At 47.9% G+C, this 16,907-nt stretch overlaps 1 protein-coding gene across 1 annotated transcript in view; it reads right to left on the bottom strand.

Annotated features, from left to right (window-relative positions):
• Nucleotides 1–16,907, bottom strand: part of LOC311231579 (calcium-binding protein 2-like) — a gene marked incomplete at both ends in the record, with an annotated part of 159,851 nt that overhangs the window by 17,177 nt on the left and 125,767 nt on the right. The window contains one exon of the mRNA XM_084318207.1: nucleotides 8,680–8,827. Within this exon, the coding sequence (XP_084174333.1) occupies nucleotides 8,680–8,827 (148 nt within the window). The remainder of the gene's footprint in view (nucleotides 1–8,679; nucleotides 8,828–16,907) is intronic.

Below are 16,907 nucleotides of genomic sequence, written 5' to 3'. Positions count from 1 at the left end.
GGTGGCTGCCTCTGCCGCTCTCCTGGGTGGGGCCTCGGTGGAGGCCATCTGTGCTGCAGCTTCATGGTCCTCCCCGGGCTCCTTTGTAAGGTTTTTCCTCATGGACATGACCGGGGGTTCTGTCTCCCAGGCGGTTCTGGGGTCTGTGGCCTTTCCTGCTTCCCGTCCTTTGGTCGGGTAGCAGGAGTGTATGGGTATGGGCCGCAGTGTGTTGAGTCACACGTGGTTCCGCCTGTACGGTGTGTTCAAGGGGTTCTGGCTCCCTCTTGTTCGCATTCAGGTGGAGTTGACTGCGCCCCCCCTTCGTTAGGAAGGATGGGGTGACAGGGCTCCCCGCACCCCTTGATGTGGGCTTACGGGTCCTCAGGGGGTACATCTGTCGGGTCTCGCGCCCGCTCTTCCCCATTATCTCGTAAGGCTCAGAGCGGGACGCGATGCAATACGAAATATAACGATAGGTTATGTAGATAACCTAGTTATATTAGTATTGGCTAAGCGTCCCGCTCTGCGCGCCCTGAGTTCCCTCTTGAGGGATCTTTTCCTGGGACGGGTTTTGGCGAGGAAGGGTGTTTCATGACCAGGGTCATGGTTATATGGGCGGTGCCACCATAAGGGGCGGGGCCCCATACAGGTGGGGTGCATGTGTTTTTGTTCGTGGGAGATACATTAGGTATCACAGGAGATAGGAGTATCTCGTAAGGCGCAGAGCGGGACGCTTAGCCAATACTAATATAACTAGGTTATCTACATAACCTATCGTTATCCACCATCTCCACCTCCACCCCCTGGATGATGATGGGAGTTGGGGGCTTCCTCCCGCTCCGCTGATGGTCCACCACCATCTCCGTCGTCTTGCTGATGTTGAGCTGTAGGTGGTTTTCCTTGCTCCACTCTGTGAAGCTCTCCACCACAGCTCTGTACTGCTCCTCGTTGTCGTTGGTGATGTATCCAACGATGGAGGAGTCATCACAAAACTTTTGGAGATGGCAGTTCCCGGAGCTGAAGCGGAAGTCCGAGGTGTAAAGGGTGAACAAAAAGGGTGCCAATACAGTTCCCTGGGGGGCGCCAGTGTTGCAGATCAGCACGTCCGAGTGACACCCCTGCAGTTTGACAGACTGTGGTCTGCCAGTGAGGTAGTTGAGGATCCAGGCCACCAAGTCGTCCTCCACCCCCATCACTGACAGCTTCTCGGCCAGCAGTGGAGGCTGAATAGTGTTGAAGGCACTAGACAAGTCAAAGAATGTTACCCTCACTGAGCTGCCTGGCTTCTCCACATGTAGATAGGCCTTGTGGACCATGTAGTAGATTATGGCATCCTCCACACCGATGTTCTGCTGATATGCAAACTGCAGGGGTCCGTAACGCCTCTCACCTGTGGTTTTAGGTGCTCCAGAACCAGCCTCTCAAAGACCTTCATGACCTGTGCCGTCAGAGCAACCGGCCTGTAGTCATTGAGAGTGGTGGGCACAGGGACGATGAGGGATGTTTTCCACAGCCGGGGAACCTTCTTCAGTCTCAGTGAGACGTTGAAGAGGTGTTGGAATGTGTCCGCCAGAAAGGGTTAACCTTCTGTATTGTCGCAGTGTAAAGGGTTAACCCTTTGGTAGTGCGGCAGTGAAAGGGTGAACCCTTTGTTATGTGGCAGTGAAAGGGTTAATCTTCTGTATTGTCACGGTGAAAAGGGTTAACCCTTTGGTAGTGTGGCAGTGAAAGGGTTAACCTTCTGTATTGTCACAGTTAAAATGGTTAACCATTTGGCAGTGTGGCAGTGAAAGGGTTAACCCTTTGCCGTTAGGGCAGCGCGCTTGGCATTCAGCCCACGTGGCTAAACTAGACGGATAAGCCAGGGCTAATTGATGATAACGTAGCTCACCTGCTTATTGATGTGTTTTCCAAACTGCCACGCCGACTTGCATGTTTCCAATAAGTATAATTGATCGGGTCGATGAGACAAGACAAACGGGATCAGACTTTAGGGGTGACACGGGATCAACCTCGGTCGTGCGCGTCGGGCCCTGTGTGCGGCCGTGCACGGTCCTGTGTGCAGTCGCATGTTCCTCTCTCGCTGTGTGTAGGCGTCATCTTTTCTCCAAGTCCTTGAGCTGTCCAAAGCTGTGTTTTCCCCGTGTGTGTCGTGTGACATTCGTTCAGACGTGTGTATTGATTGTCTTAATGCACTACTGATGAGATTGGATTGGCCCTTCCAACCACCTTACCTTGACACCCCCAACCCCCCCCCCCCCCCCACACACAAACACACACACCCCACCAACGTTTTCCATTTCTTCCCATCGTCTCCCATTTTCCGGTTCTCTCTCTCCATCATCCTCCCCTTCACGCTGAATATATTCACCCCCTCGCTCAGAGAAGCCATGTTCACACGACGAGAATCCTCTTTTGTGTTGTTCCGTCGTCGCTGGAAAAACCTCACAGTGTGTTTGATCTCACAGCTGTCATTTCGTACGGTTACCTCATCAAACCGCCCGTCGCGTGCCGTCACATGTGATCACGGCGCCTCGCGCGGGACGAGCTAGACGTGACCACGGCCTTATGTGAAAGAGGCGACATTACACAGCGAGTATAAATATCTTGACCTCGTGCCTCGATGACGGTTTTTAAGTGTCACGTGGACAACGTCGCCTCTAAGCGGAGACAGAAAGTCGGCTTCTCGTACGGAAACAGAACCAACCGATGATTACGAGGAGGATCGTTGAAGCAGTTCTATACTGTGGTGACGGGGAGGGGAGTGGGGGAGGAGGGGCGGCCTGCGGGGTGACATTCCTGTCACCGCGCATGGTGGTGTGAGTGGCGCGCCGGCTGCTTGTGACGCACGTTATCAGGGGGGGGGGGGGGGGGGGGTGTCTTGGATGGGGATGTGGTAGGGATTGATGATATGTGGGGGTGTTTGGGGGACTGGCTGTTCTGGGGGGGGGGGGGGGTCACATGCCTTCGAGCTACATTGTACTATTGTACTTATTTTATGACTGTCTGCACGTTTACGTTGCACTACTTTTGTTGTCTTTTATACCTATTTATACCTATAATGTCTGCAATTTATGCATTGTTTTTTATTCTGTCAATTGTGTGCTGATTTTATGCCTATGTTTCTTTTATACTAATTGCTGTGGGGCACTCTGGACTCCGGTTCATGTGTGAAAAGTGCTATATAGATAGTTATTCATATTTATTATTATTATTATTATTGTAAAAACCTATGCATTGAAACGTCTGTAAAGTCTCGACGACATTGATAATGAGGGTGACCTCAATTGTCCCTTCGAGAATAAATAAAGGTTTGAATTAATGAATGTAATTTCTAGGCATGCTGCGGCTTCAACCGTCAAACCTGTGGACTCGGTCCGTCGCTCTGCCCTCATCACTGGGGACAGATACTCACCATTGTGTCCTTTATCACAAGGTAGGTTGGCCTTCTCTTTACGACAAGCGCAACAACCATTGGTTTATTTTTAAAGCTCTTATTGGTAAACTACCTCCTTACTGTATATCTCATTGTTGTTAGAATGGAATGTTGGAACCTATTGGAACCAATCTAGCGCCTGGCTGGTTCTTAGAGTCCTTTGGCCATGAGCTCTGAATGTGATAGATCTGCCGTTTCAATTCATGCGCCACTCTAAGGTTGGAGGTTCTTCCAACATTTACAGAGTTTAAGAATATGATTTCCGATCACTGTGTCAACTTGTGACTGTTTTAAATTATTTTGTTGTTTATTTTCATTTGTATTGTCTTACGTGACTTTGTTTATTTGTCTTTTCTTGATCGTAAATTCCCTACGAGTTGAGATAAAGGTTTGAAATTAAATTACATTTCACACGATACCATGAAAATGACACCTCATGTGGAATCATACAAAAATCCATGTGATGATAACAAAAACAGTTCAGTGTTTCGGAATCATATGTGATAACAAAAACAGTTCAGTTGGCTTTTCTGTGAGGGAACATGTCTTTCCCCCTTTCTAGCCTGTCACTCTCTCTCTTTCTCTCTCTCTCCCTCTATCTCACCCCTCTCTCTCCCTCTATCTCTCCCCCCTCTCTCTCTCACCATCATCATTTTCTCCTTAATCTGCTCTCTAAATCTCCTCTGTCCTCCCTCCTCTAAACCTTGCAACCCTTAAATACTCCTCAGCTACTTCTCCTTCATCAGCCACTTACCTCGTCTTACCTCCTCCACCTCACTTACCCCCTCCACCCTGATAACCTCCTCCACCCTGTTAACCTCCTCCACCCTACTAACCTCCACCCTGCTAACCTCCTCCACCTCACTTACCTCCTCCACCCTGCTAACCTCCACCCTGCTAACCTCCACCTCACTAACCTCCTCCACCTCACTAACCTCCTCCACCTCACTAACCTCCTTCACCTCACTAACCTCCTCCACCCTGCTAACCTCCACCTCACTAACCTCCTCCACCTCACTAACCTCCTCCACCCTGCTAACCTCCTCCAACCTGCTAACCTCCTCCACCTCACTAACCTCCTCCACCTCACTAACCTCCTCCACCCTGCTAACCTCCTCCACCTCACTAACCTCCTCCACCCTGCTAACCTTCTCCACCTCACTTACCTCCTGCACCCTGCTAACCTCCTCCACCTCACTAACCTCCTGCACCCTGCTAACCTCCTCCACCTCACTAACCTCCTCCACCCTGCTAACCTCCTCCACCTCACTAACCTCCTCCACCCTGCTAACCTTCTCCACCTCACTTACCTCCTGCACCCTGCTAACCTCCTCCACCCTGCTAACCTCCTCCACCCTGCTAACCTCCTCCACCTCACTAACCTCCTCCAACTCACTAACCTCCTCCACCCTGCTAACCTCCTCCACCTCACTAACACTAGACATGTTCCCTCACAGAAAAGCCAACTGAACTGTTTTTGTTATCACATTATGATTCAGAAACACTGAACTGTTTTTGTTATCACATATGATTCCGAAACACTGAACTGTTTTTGTTATCATCACATGGATTTTTGTATGATTCCACATGAGGTGTCATTTTCATGGTATCGTGTGAAATGTAATTTAATTTCAAACCTTTATCTCAACTCGTAGGGAATTTACGATCAAGAAAAGACAAATAAACAAAGTCACGTAAGACAATACAAATGAAAATAAACAACAAAATAATAACCTCATCCACCTCACTAACTTCCTCCACCTCACTAACCTCATCCACCTCACTAACTTCCTCCACCCTGCTAACCTCCTCCACCTCACTTACCTCCTCCACCCTGCTAACCTCCTCCACCTCACTAACTTCCTCCACCCTGCTAACCTCCTCCACCTCACTTACCTCCTCCACCCTGCTAACCTCCTCCACCTCACTTACCTCCTCCACCCTGCTAACCTCATCCACCTCACTAACTTCCTCCACCCTGCTAACCTCCTCCACCTCACTTACCTCCTCCACCCTGCTAACCTCCTCCACCTCACTAACTTCCTCCACCCTGCTAACCTCCTCCACCTCACTAACCTCCTCCACCTCACTAACCTCATCCACCCTGCTAACCTCCTCCACCTCACTAACCTCCTCCACCCTGCTAACCTTCTCCACCTCACTTACCTCCTGCACCCTGCTAACCTCCTCCACCTCACTAACCTCCTGCACCCTGCTAACCTCCTCCACCCTGCTAACCTCCTCCACCTCACTAACCTCCTCCACCCTGCTAACCTCCTCCACCCTGCTAACCTCCTCCACCCTGCTAACCTCCTCCACCCTGCTAACCTCCTCCACCTCACTTACCTCCTCCACCCTGCTAACCTCCTCCACCTCACTAACCTCCTCCACCTCACTAACCTCCTCCACCCTGCTAACCTCCTCCACCTCACTAACCTCCTCCACCTCACTAACCTCATCCACCTCACTAACTTCCTCCACCTCACTAACCTCATCCACCTCACTTACCTCCTCCACCCTGCTAACCTCCTCCACCCTGCTAACCTCCTCCACCCTGCTAACCTCCTCCACCTCACTAACCTCATCCACCTCACTAACCTCATCCACCTCACTAACTTCCTCCACCCTGCTAACCTCCTCCACCTCACTTACCTCCTCCACCCTGCTAACCTCCTCCACCTCACTAACCTCCTCCACCTCACTAACCTCCTCCACCTCACTAACCTCCTCCACCCTGCTAACCTCCTCCACCTCACTAACCTCCTGCACCCTGCTAACCTCCTCCACCTCACTTACCTCCTGCACCCTGCTAACCTCCTCCACCCTGCTAACCTCCTCCACCCTGCTAACCTCCTCCACCTCACTAACCTCCTCCAACTCACTAACCTCCTCCACCCTGCTAACCTCCTGCACCTCACTAACCTCCTCCACCTCACTAACCTCCTCCACCTCACTAACCTCATCCACCTCACTAACCTCCTCCACCCTGCTAACCTCCTCCAACTCACTAACCTCCTCCACCCTGCTAACCTCCTCCACCTCACTAACCTCCTCCACCTCACTAACCTCCTCCACCTCACTTACCTCCTCCACCTCACTTACCTCCTCCACCCTGCTAACCTCCTCCACCTCACTTACCTCCTCCACCCTGCTAACCTCCTCCACCTCACTTACCTCCTCCACCCTGCTAACCTCCTCCACCTCACTAACCTCCTCCACCTCACTAACCTCCTCCACCCTGCTAACCTCCTCCACCCTGCTAACCTCCTCCACCCTGCTAACCTCCTCCACCTCACTTACCTCCTCCACCCTGCTAACCTCCTCCACCTCACTTACCTCCTCCACCCTGCTAACCTCCTCCACCTCACTTACCTCCTCCACCCTGCTAACCTCCTCCACCTCACTAACCTCCTCCACCTCACTAACCTCCTCCACCCTGCTAACCTCCTCCACCCTGCTAACCTCCTCCACCCTGCTAACCTCCTCCACCTCACTAACCTCCTCCACCCTGCTAACCTCCTCCACCCTGCTAACCTCCTCCACCCTGCTAACCTCCTCCACCTCACTTACCTCCTCCACCTCACTAACCTCCTCCACCTCACTAACCTCCTCCACCCTGCTAACCTCATCCACCTCACTAACCTCCTCCAACTCACTAACCTCCTCCACCCTGCTAACCTCATCCACCTCACTAACTTCCTCCACCTCACTAACCTCATCCACCTCACTAACTTCCTCCACCCTGCTAACCTCATCCACCTCACTAACTTCCTCCACCCTGCTAACCTCCTCCACCTCACTTACCTCCTCCACCCTGCTAACCCCCTCCAACTTCTCCTCAGCCCTACTCTCTCCTCAAAGCCACCTCTTCTACCTTGCCCATCCACCTTCCTTAAAGGTCACATCCTTTTCAACAGGTTAATTATGTCTCTGAGGTCACAAAACATGTTTTTCTGGCTGAAAATCCATTTCACAACACGGCTGTTTCTGTGTCTGTAGCTTTAATGAGCCGGTGGTACCACCTGGCTCACGAAATTCAGATCAAACTGTCAAACGAGGCTTTGCAGATCCAGCAATCGCATGGTTTACTTCTCACCTAAAATGTCAGAAACATATTTTAGATAATGTATTGTGCCGAATATAAGACAGGGTTTTTTTCCCTATAGAAGGGAATCTGAAAAAGGGTTGTCGTCTTAGTTTCGGGGTCTAGCCTTTTAAATATGATTATACATTCACAACAACAGAGCGTGCCAAACGAGTGGTCCCCAAGCGAGCCACCGTCTTTCTCTCTGTGTCTCCCTCTCCCTCTCACAGCGCAAGGCGCATCAAACAACTGTCAATCAGCCAAGAAATTAAGATGTTACAGAGTGTAATGTTAGAAGATGGCGAACCCAAAAAGATTGCAAAGTGGCCGCTTCCAGGAGGGTGACAGAAATGATTTTCTTTATAAAAATTGGTCCAACAATTATGTCTTGAAAAAGAGGGGTCATTTTATAATCAAGGTTGTGTTATATTTGGATCAATATGATATTTGGTGGAAAACTAGAAAGTTTACGAGCAAGCTGGCATTTTGTACACACACGTTTTTCACATGCACACACGTGTCAAGGACCGTGCATCGCACATGCTTTCTGACGTAGGCAGCCCAGAATAAACTGGGTTGTCTTGTTTCACAGTTGAAGTGAGTTGTTCAAAATATGTGACCTTTAAAGGGATAGTATGGATCTTTTGACGTGTAATCGATGCACAACCATTAGCTGACTTACCAATTTGTGCCTTGTTCTGAGTGAAAGGCAGCATACAGTGTCTGGTAACAAAAAAAAATTTTATCTCGTAAAAAAAAAAGCAGCAAGGGCATATTTACAAAGCGTAGGAGTGCTGATCTAGGGTCAGTGATCAGGTTTCCCCCCCATTTTCTCCCCCTTGAGAGAGTGAACGCCAATCTGAGAGCAGATGTTCTGTGACGTAATTTTTCTCATCTATGAATTCCCCCCCCCCAAAAACTCATCTATCAATTATCATTAAATCAGTGTTGGTACAAAATGAATACAAAGGCTGTGCACAAAATCTACGATTATTTGTGTCAAACTCGAGAGTCACGCCCCTTATTCCACACCGAGAAAAGTGTGAAACGAGTGAACATGAGCCTGTGATCTATTGACGGAAAGTGTCCCCCTCCCCCTCACCTCCCACAGAGATCTCTCCTCCTTCCTCTCTTCCCTCAGCCGGCCTCGTCCCCTCGTCCCCCCCCCCCCACTCACCGTCAAAGTCAATGGTGCCGTCCTTGTTGACGTCGATGTCTCCCAGGATCTCCTCCAGCTCTCCCTTCTTCAGCTTCTCCCCCAGGAGGACCTTCAGCGCCTCCTTCAGCTCGTCCAGCGTGATCTTCCCGTTGTTGTCGCAGTCGAACTGAACCGCGCGGCGCGGGCGCGGGGACGAGGACGGGAGGACATCAGGAATGTAGCGAGGCAGTGGAATAAGAAAAGGAAGCGTGGATAGAGAGAGAGAGAGACATTGAGGTGGAGAGGAAAACACACCTTGGTTAACCAATAACTACTCAATTCATCAATACAAACAAACCATCACAGACTCCACAGCATTAAAAACTAAGCAAAAATGGAGTTTAAAAACCAATTCCTCCTCAATGACGAACACCAGCAACTAGGACAGAGAGACTTCGGCTCAGCTTCTTCCCCCAGGCCATCAGAGCCTTGAACACTGAACTCTCCACACACAAGCACACATGAGCACACACATGACACACACACTGTACACGCTCACACACTAGCAGCCACTTTAACATGAGCACACACACACTCATGCTGCACACGCTCACACTTATGGTCACTTTACGAAAGGAAAGGTCACTTTAAGAATAGTATAACTTGAGATTGTATAATATAGCATTGTATAACAATGTACATAAAGACCCAGTGCCTCATCCGTAGCTAACAGTGTATTGCACTATCACAGGACCTAGCATGTCCTACCATGCTCTGTAAATAACTCATGTACATATACCGATATGCCATACTTTGTTTACTTGTTTTATTGCACAATGTCGTTCTATTGGATTCTTATTATATATTACTATGGTATTATGCACATCGTTGCGGGCAAGACCCCCACACATTTCATTGTATACTTGTATGCCGTGACAAATAAAACTCTTGACTTGACTTGACTTGAATGACTGAACAAACGGCTTCATTATACCACCACTTTGAACTCTATCCACTAAAAACTCAAAGCCACTCTGATTCTGGCTTTCACCAGCGCAATGAACAGAGAAATGAAATCTGCCCCTGAACCATTTTCAAACCAGCTTTTCCTACTTTTATATACGGACAACTTACCCACTACAGAATTCAGAAGTTGCCACTTTGCTGCACTTTTCCTCCCTTAACCAGCTCCAAAAACAAAACTCTTAACCGACTGATTCTCATCACAATGTGAGAAAATTACTTCTAAAGCTTCAAAAAGCTGTCTCCCACGTTGAACATATAACAGTGAAAAACAGTCTCTGGGGGAAGTGGGATGACATCAGGACTGTAGGGAGACAGTGGAATAAGAAAAGGAAGCGTGGGAGAGAGAGAGAGAGAGAGAGAGAGATATGGAAAGAAAATAGCAAAGGATTAGTGGTGATAGAAGGATGATTGACAGTCAGAATGGACAAAACTACAAGTTTCAGAGGGTTATGATGAGGTGGGTGAAAAAGCAGAGAGAGGGAGAGAGAGTGGGAGAGAGAGAGAGTGGGAGAGAGAGAGAGTGGGAGAGAGAGGGAGACAGAGAGAGAGGACGGAAAAGAGACAGAAAGACAGACACCCGCAGATACGTGAGTTCAGAGATCATGCCACGCCAAAGCCAATTAACCGCAGACGTCTGGGATTAAGGTCAGACTCGGTGGCTCGGTTGCATTGATAAAAGTCGCGACACGGCACCGACCAGAGGGCTTTGAAGTCGGACCTCAGTTTAGAACTCAGTAAAGAGACCCACGCTGATACATGAACGGGTCGCAGGAGCCAGGAAACCCAGACACAGTACACCTCTGTCACCGCTGGTGTTTTTCGCTGAGTTGGGCCTTTTCTGCCAACAGCGAGCATAGGCCTATGAATCAAAGGGCGAATGTGTAAATGTGTAAACGCAGCCATGGGGAGAAAATACGTATGAAAACCCCCTTGACCCTGATGATGAAGCCCTAGCTCCTTCTGGAAGACGCCCGCAGCGACAGCACTGCAACCTAATGGGAGGCTGGCTACGTGGCAATTGCTCATTAAAAGGGAAAGCAGCTGAGTCGTATGCTAATCTTCAAATGTGTACAGTGCGCTCTCCAATTGCCGACGATTACGAGGTAATGTTGCCTAAATAAGTCAATTATACTGCTTTGACCTCTTCTAACATCAAAGAGCGCGCTCCCCGCAAACAGACTCGAAAGCCTAATTTCCTGGAAAGTACATTTTGTAACATAAAATGTTCAACCACACACACACACGCACGCACACATGCACATACACACACATATGAATTGTACAGGAGATTAAACTGAGTATAAAATATATAAATTAGTACTACTGAGTATAGTGCTAATCAGATGTATGTACAGTGTTATAGTATTCTTATGTACAGTGATGCAAGTATAAAGACACTATGGTAGTAGTAAGTCATACTGGCCAGCGGTATCACTAGTAAGAGTAGGTAAGGGATATGTACAGATATACTATCTAGTAAAAAGGATTATAATTATATGCAGAGTTATATGGGTTATATGCAGGTGTATAAATAGGTGTATATACTGTAGAAAGGATTTATGCCGACAGCTATGGAAATTGCTATAAATATAATATAATAATTACGGTATATAATATAATATTTGCTGCGTTCATCGGGCCTCTTTGAAGGGACAGAATCCGCTCCCGTGTTGAAAACATGCTCTGCTGGTGCCTCACATGAACGTATAAGGCACTCTTAATGGTTTAGGAGGTGCACAGCCTCAAGGGTCTCCCTCAAGAGGATAAAAGACTTCATGCACTCGTGTTGTTTCTCCCCCTCAGAACAGTTCAATCAGCAGGCTGTAACACAACCTCCACTGCGCTCCATGAATAGAGAATAATTAGCCATGTCCTATGTGAGACGCTGTACAAAATGTATAGTTTTATTGAAAATCAATTGGAAAATGTGGTAAAAGGCGACCGCGGAAGTACCATGGATGGTTTATTGGGGGTCACAGAGAGATATGTTTCAGGACTATTAACATGAAGCCTGCCATCACTCATTTGACTGTAAATGCTCCACCACTTAGAGCGCAAAGGCAGTAATTTAGTGTTAATGGAGCAGATTGATGCCGGATGTCTTGATCATCTCAAATTTGACTATTGATTCTCTGGTTTCTAGATTAGAGTTCTTCATGATGACGAATATTGACTTGATTATGTTAAGACACAGAAATAACATACAGTATATGAATGTCTTTAGTGATATTCCCTATTTATAGGGAAAACTTGATGTATTTTAACTGCCTAATTTACTTCATCAAGCCTCTGTTTAAAGGCCCAGTCCGTGATCCAAACATAAGAAAATGCAAACATTAGGAATGGACATGTTCATTTTCCCATACACAGTTCATGAATCATGCTTTTACATATTCTGTTCTTGGCTGTTGTAAACACTGGTGTCTGGTAGGACATTCCCGAGAAAAAGATAAAAGATAAAAAAAAGTTTGTTTGGAATGAGTAGAAGATTAACCACTGTCTTAACATATTGACCGCCACAGCAGGGGGCGCTAATACCCCATTCATTGCCAGGTCTTTATTCAATGGATATAGTTTTAGACTGTGGCATTTGCGAGTGCTTAAAATATATCTTATATTATATCTATGGGTCTAATAACGCCGTCGGGTCTCAGTGAGCTGCTTCTAGTCAACATTGCAGAGACAGATTGTTTTTTCATTCGTACATTTCCGTTTTATACCGTTTTGAATAGAGTATGGTTTGGGTGTTTTTCAGTAATTCCAGGAAAAGGCGAGAAAAATGCATTTGACTGTAATCCAGTCATCACGTTGTAATTTTTCGGCTGATTATCTAATCATCCTGAAATCAACGCTAGATTATCACTATTATGTCTCTTCGTCCATACATGAAATTACCGCCGTAAACTCGTTGTTGGCGGCCATTGTGTTAAGGATCGGACGGCCCGTATTCGGGCCGTCAAGCACTCGCTCGCACGTCGTGGCACATTGCTCTCGTCTGTCGGCTCCGGTCTGCGTTTTCACCGATCAACCAATACATTGTTGGAGAGTTGAATTTGCTGCCTTTCGATCGTCACCAGACTCAACCTATTGCGTGATTCCTTCCTCGAGTTACAAGACGAAACATCAGGCGAGCGTAATTTGAGCCGTTCGGACAGGTGACCACGTCCGACTGTGAACGGCTCCTGAACTGACCATTCACCGCTGATGGCGAAAATGATTGACCACCATTGTAGCCAAGGAGCGTCTGCTCCAAAAGTGATCCCAGACGAGCACCGACAGCGGGGAAAGGTGACACAAGAAGATGAAGAAGTCGAAATTAATGTCAGTGGATGGCCATTTTGGATAATCATGCCAAATCTTTACTGGTACACACATTACAAAAACCTTTCTAAAACGTTCATTTTCAGTGGGATTTTTATAAACTTTGGACCTGTACTACATAAGACTTCATGCTATGGAACCATTGTGTTTTCCAGCTCCTACCTCTCAGCTGGAACTTAACAACAGGCCTCCAGTAAAAAGAAATGTGAGTATACAAAACGTTTACTTGAGTGTGTTCGGGTCTTCTGACCAGCTGCTCCTCGGCTGTGGAATGCCCTCCCCGATCATGTAAGAGCACCACAGTCCGTTGAGGCTTTTCCATTCCTAGAGGCTAACCTAACCTAACACAACTCCCAGAACTGTCACTCTCCTCCCTCGAATATCATGCAATATCTGTCTCTAATCCTTTCAATCTCACCATTGTTACACTCTATCGCCCTCCAGGTCCCCTCGATCACTTCATAGATGAGCTGGACATGCTTCTAAGCTCCTTACCGGAAGATGGTACCCCGCTCCTTCTATTGGGCGACTTCAACCTGCCTGACTCATCTCAGTCGGTCCCAGTGGTCTCCCTCCTACAACAATTTGACCTGACTCCCACTGCCATGCCTCCCACCCACAAAGCAGGCAACTCCTTGGATCTCATATTTTCCCGTAACTCCAGCATCATTAACACCACGGTAACTCCCCTACATGTATCTGACCATTCCTTCATATCCTTCTCACTAACTCTCATGCTTAACCGAAAGGTCTTCACCCCAACTCAAACCGTCTCACTCAGACGTAACCTGGCCTCCCTATCCCCCTCCACCCTCTCCTCTGACATAATATCCGCTCTACCTTTGAGTGACACCTTCTCTGCTCTCCCCACAGAGATGGCAACCTCCACCCTCCTCTCAGCCCTTGCAACCTCCTTTGACAAGCTCTGTCCCCTCGTTGAGAAACCTGCCCGCCGTTCCCCACCCAGTCCATGGCTGACGGATGCAGTGAGAGAACAAAGACAGGTCCTGAGAGCGGCTGAGAGGAAGTATAGAAAGTCACGCCTCACTGCTGACATCGACACATATCACAACCTCTTGTTAACATTCTCCAAAACCATTACTAATGCCAAAGCTTCTTTCTTTCACCATAGGATCGAGGCCTCTGCCAAGAATCTTCGCAAACTGCATGCTACCATGTCCTCCCTCCTCACTTCCCCCCCACCCCCTCCTCCCTCATCTTTTTCTGCCGAAGACTTTGCGATCTTCTTTGAGGAAAAAGTGGAGAACATCCGCAGCTCCTTCTCCCAACCCCCACCCATTCCAAATGCTGAATCGAGAACCTCATCCTTCACTCTGTCATCTTTCTCTCCCATTACAGAAGCCGAGACCCTGACACTGGTAACGTCGAACCGTCCGACTACATGCCAGCTGGACCAGCTACCCTCCCCACTCCTCCAGACCATAGCACCGGACATCCTCCCATTCCTAACTGCAACCATCAACTCCTCACTCAACTTGGGGGTGGTCCCCACCTCCCTAAAACAAGCCAGAGTCACGCCCCTCAAAAAAACCAACCCTGAACCCCACCGTCATAGCCAACTATCGTCCTGTCTCTCTTCTCTCCTTTCTTTCTAAAACACTTGAACGTGCTGTATCCAACCAACTTACTGCTTATCTCTTACAGAATGACCTCCTAGACCCCAATCAGTCTGGCTTCCGGACTGGCCACTCCACAGAAACGGCCCTCATTGCGGTCACAGAGGCACTTCACTTAGCAAAAGCGAAAGGCCTCTCCTCTGTCCTGATTCTCCTAGATCTATCTGCAGCCTTCGACACAGTCAACCATCAGATCCTCCTCGCAGCCCTTGCAGGAATGGGAGTGGCTGGATCTGCGCTGACATGGCTGACATCATACCTCAACGACCGCTCCTACCAAGTGTCATGGAGAGGGACTCTGTCGGCCACCCGCCCCCTCCGGACGGGTGTCCCCCAGGGCTCGGTCCTAGGACCCCTTCTCTTCTCCCTCTACACTAAATCACTGGGTAACATTATCATGTCTCATGGCTTCTCATATCATTGTTATGCCGATGATACTCAACTCTTCCTCTCCTTCCCTCCCTCAGATATCCACGTCTCTGAGCGGATCTCGGCCTGCCTGTCCGACATCTCCGCCTGGATGACGACCAACCACCTCAAACTGAACCTAAGCAAAACAGAATTGCTCCACCTGCCAGCCAAATCCTCCCCCCTGACCGACCTCTCCATCACAGTCGAGAATGCAGCTGTGACCGCGTCCCCGACCGCCAAGAACCTTGGTGTTGTCCTCGACGACCAGTTGAACTTCTCTGCTCACATCGCAGCGACAACCAGAACCTGCAGATTCCTCCTGAGCAACGTCAGAAGGATACGCCCCTTCCTGACAAAAGAAGCCACCCAACTCCTCGTCCAATCAACAGTCATCTCCCGCCTCGACTACTGCAACACACTGCTAGCTGGCCTCCCGGCCACTGCCACCAAGCCTCTTCAACTCATTCAAAACGCAGCGGCCCGCCTGATCTCAAACCTACCGAAGTCGGCCCATGTCACCCCACTTCTTAGGGACCTGCACTGGCTCCCCATTGCTGCACGTATCCGCTTCAAGGCCCTCGACCTAGCATACCGTGCGGCAAAGGGAACCGCTCCCGCCTACCTCCGGTCAATGGTCTCTAACTACACACCCTCAAGACCCCTACGCTCTGCATCTTCTGGCCGCCTCAGACCTACTCCTATCCAAGCTCCCGGAGGGTCATCAAAGAGAAGCCGCCTATTCTCAGTCCTTGCCCCACAATGGTGGAATGAACTACCCATCCCAGTTAGGACAGCCGAATAAAAAAAAATAATAAATAAAAAATCTAACCCTGACTAACCTTACTGTCATGCACTTGTCCTAATAAACTAACCTACACTGTAACACGCAACACTTTGATGAACATTGTTACTCAGCTGATAGAGTTGTACCCTTCTTGCTGTCTTGTCGTACAGAACTTGTAAGTCGCTTTGGATAAAAGCGTCAGCTAAATGACTAAATGTAAATGTAAATGTAGAGGCAATTAGGCATTTTAGTCTGTGCGCACGCGAGGGAACATTTACGCATGCACGGAGCGGAGCGCGCATGCACGTGGCGTCATTAAAACACAGTGCAACCAGGTATGAAATCACCAACGCACCACTGGTCAGGAGGAACAATGTGAAAAGGGCAGAGGTACAGTAACGTTAATGTGATGAAATTAATTGTCTTCTAGTGCAACAGTGTAACGTTAACTTGCTAGCTTACTTTTGGACGACAGTAACGTTAGCTAAAAATACAGACTAGGCTACTGCGTGCATAACAGTAGCCTACATAAAATAAAAGTAGGCTAAATAACAACTAATAAAAATAAGAAAAGTGTAGTACCAGTCATCATCAGGGAAATTAGGTCTATTCAGCAGGTGTTACAGTCCTGTGTCATACATTTTTATTGACATCTGTTTACACTGTAATAAAAAAAAATGCTATTCCTTTTCATCTCCTTTATAATTCATTGTTGTAGCAAGCCGCCTTTGGTTTGTTGTGTTACAGTTCATAATCTCTAAAGTGAGTTTATATAGTTAGTTACATCAGTTACTCAGTTATCAGTTAATGTTAATGCCAAATAAACTTTCCCATTATGCTATTATTAGTATTACACTGCAGTCTGCTGCTTTTATTGGACTCTGTAAATGTAAACCTACATTTCATTGTAATGACAATAATGTTTAATTAAATTTACATTAGTATGCATGCCCGTCTTATGTACAGTATAGCAGACATGCATCTTTTTAAGTATTTCATCTTTATTCTATAAAAATATATATACTAATAGACTGTAACACCCAATGGTCATACACACTCTTCTCTCTTCAGATGCACTTCTGAAATAT

Source organism: Notolepis coatsorum (assembly GCF_963971535.1).
Source record: "Notolepis coatsorum genome assembly, chromosome: 7".
Lineage (NCBI taxonomy): Eukaryota > Metazoa > Chordata > Actinopteri > Aulopiformes > Paralepididae > Notolepis > Notolepis coatsorum.
This window is presented reverse-complemented; position numbering and strand designations above follow the sequence as displayed.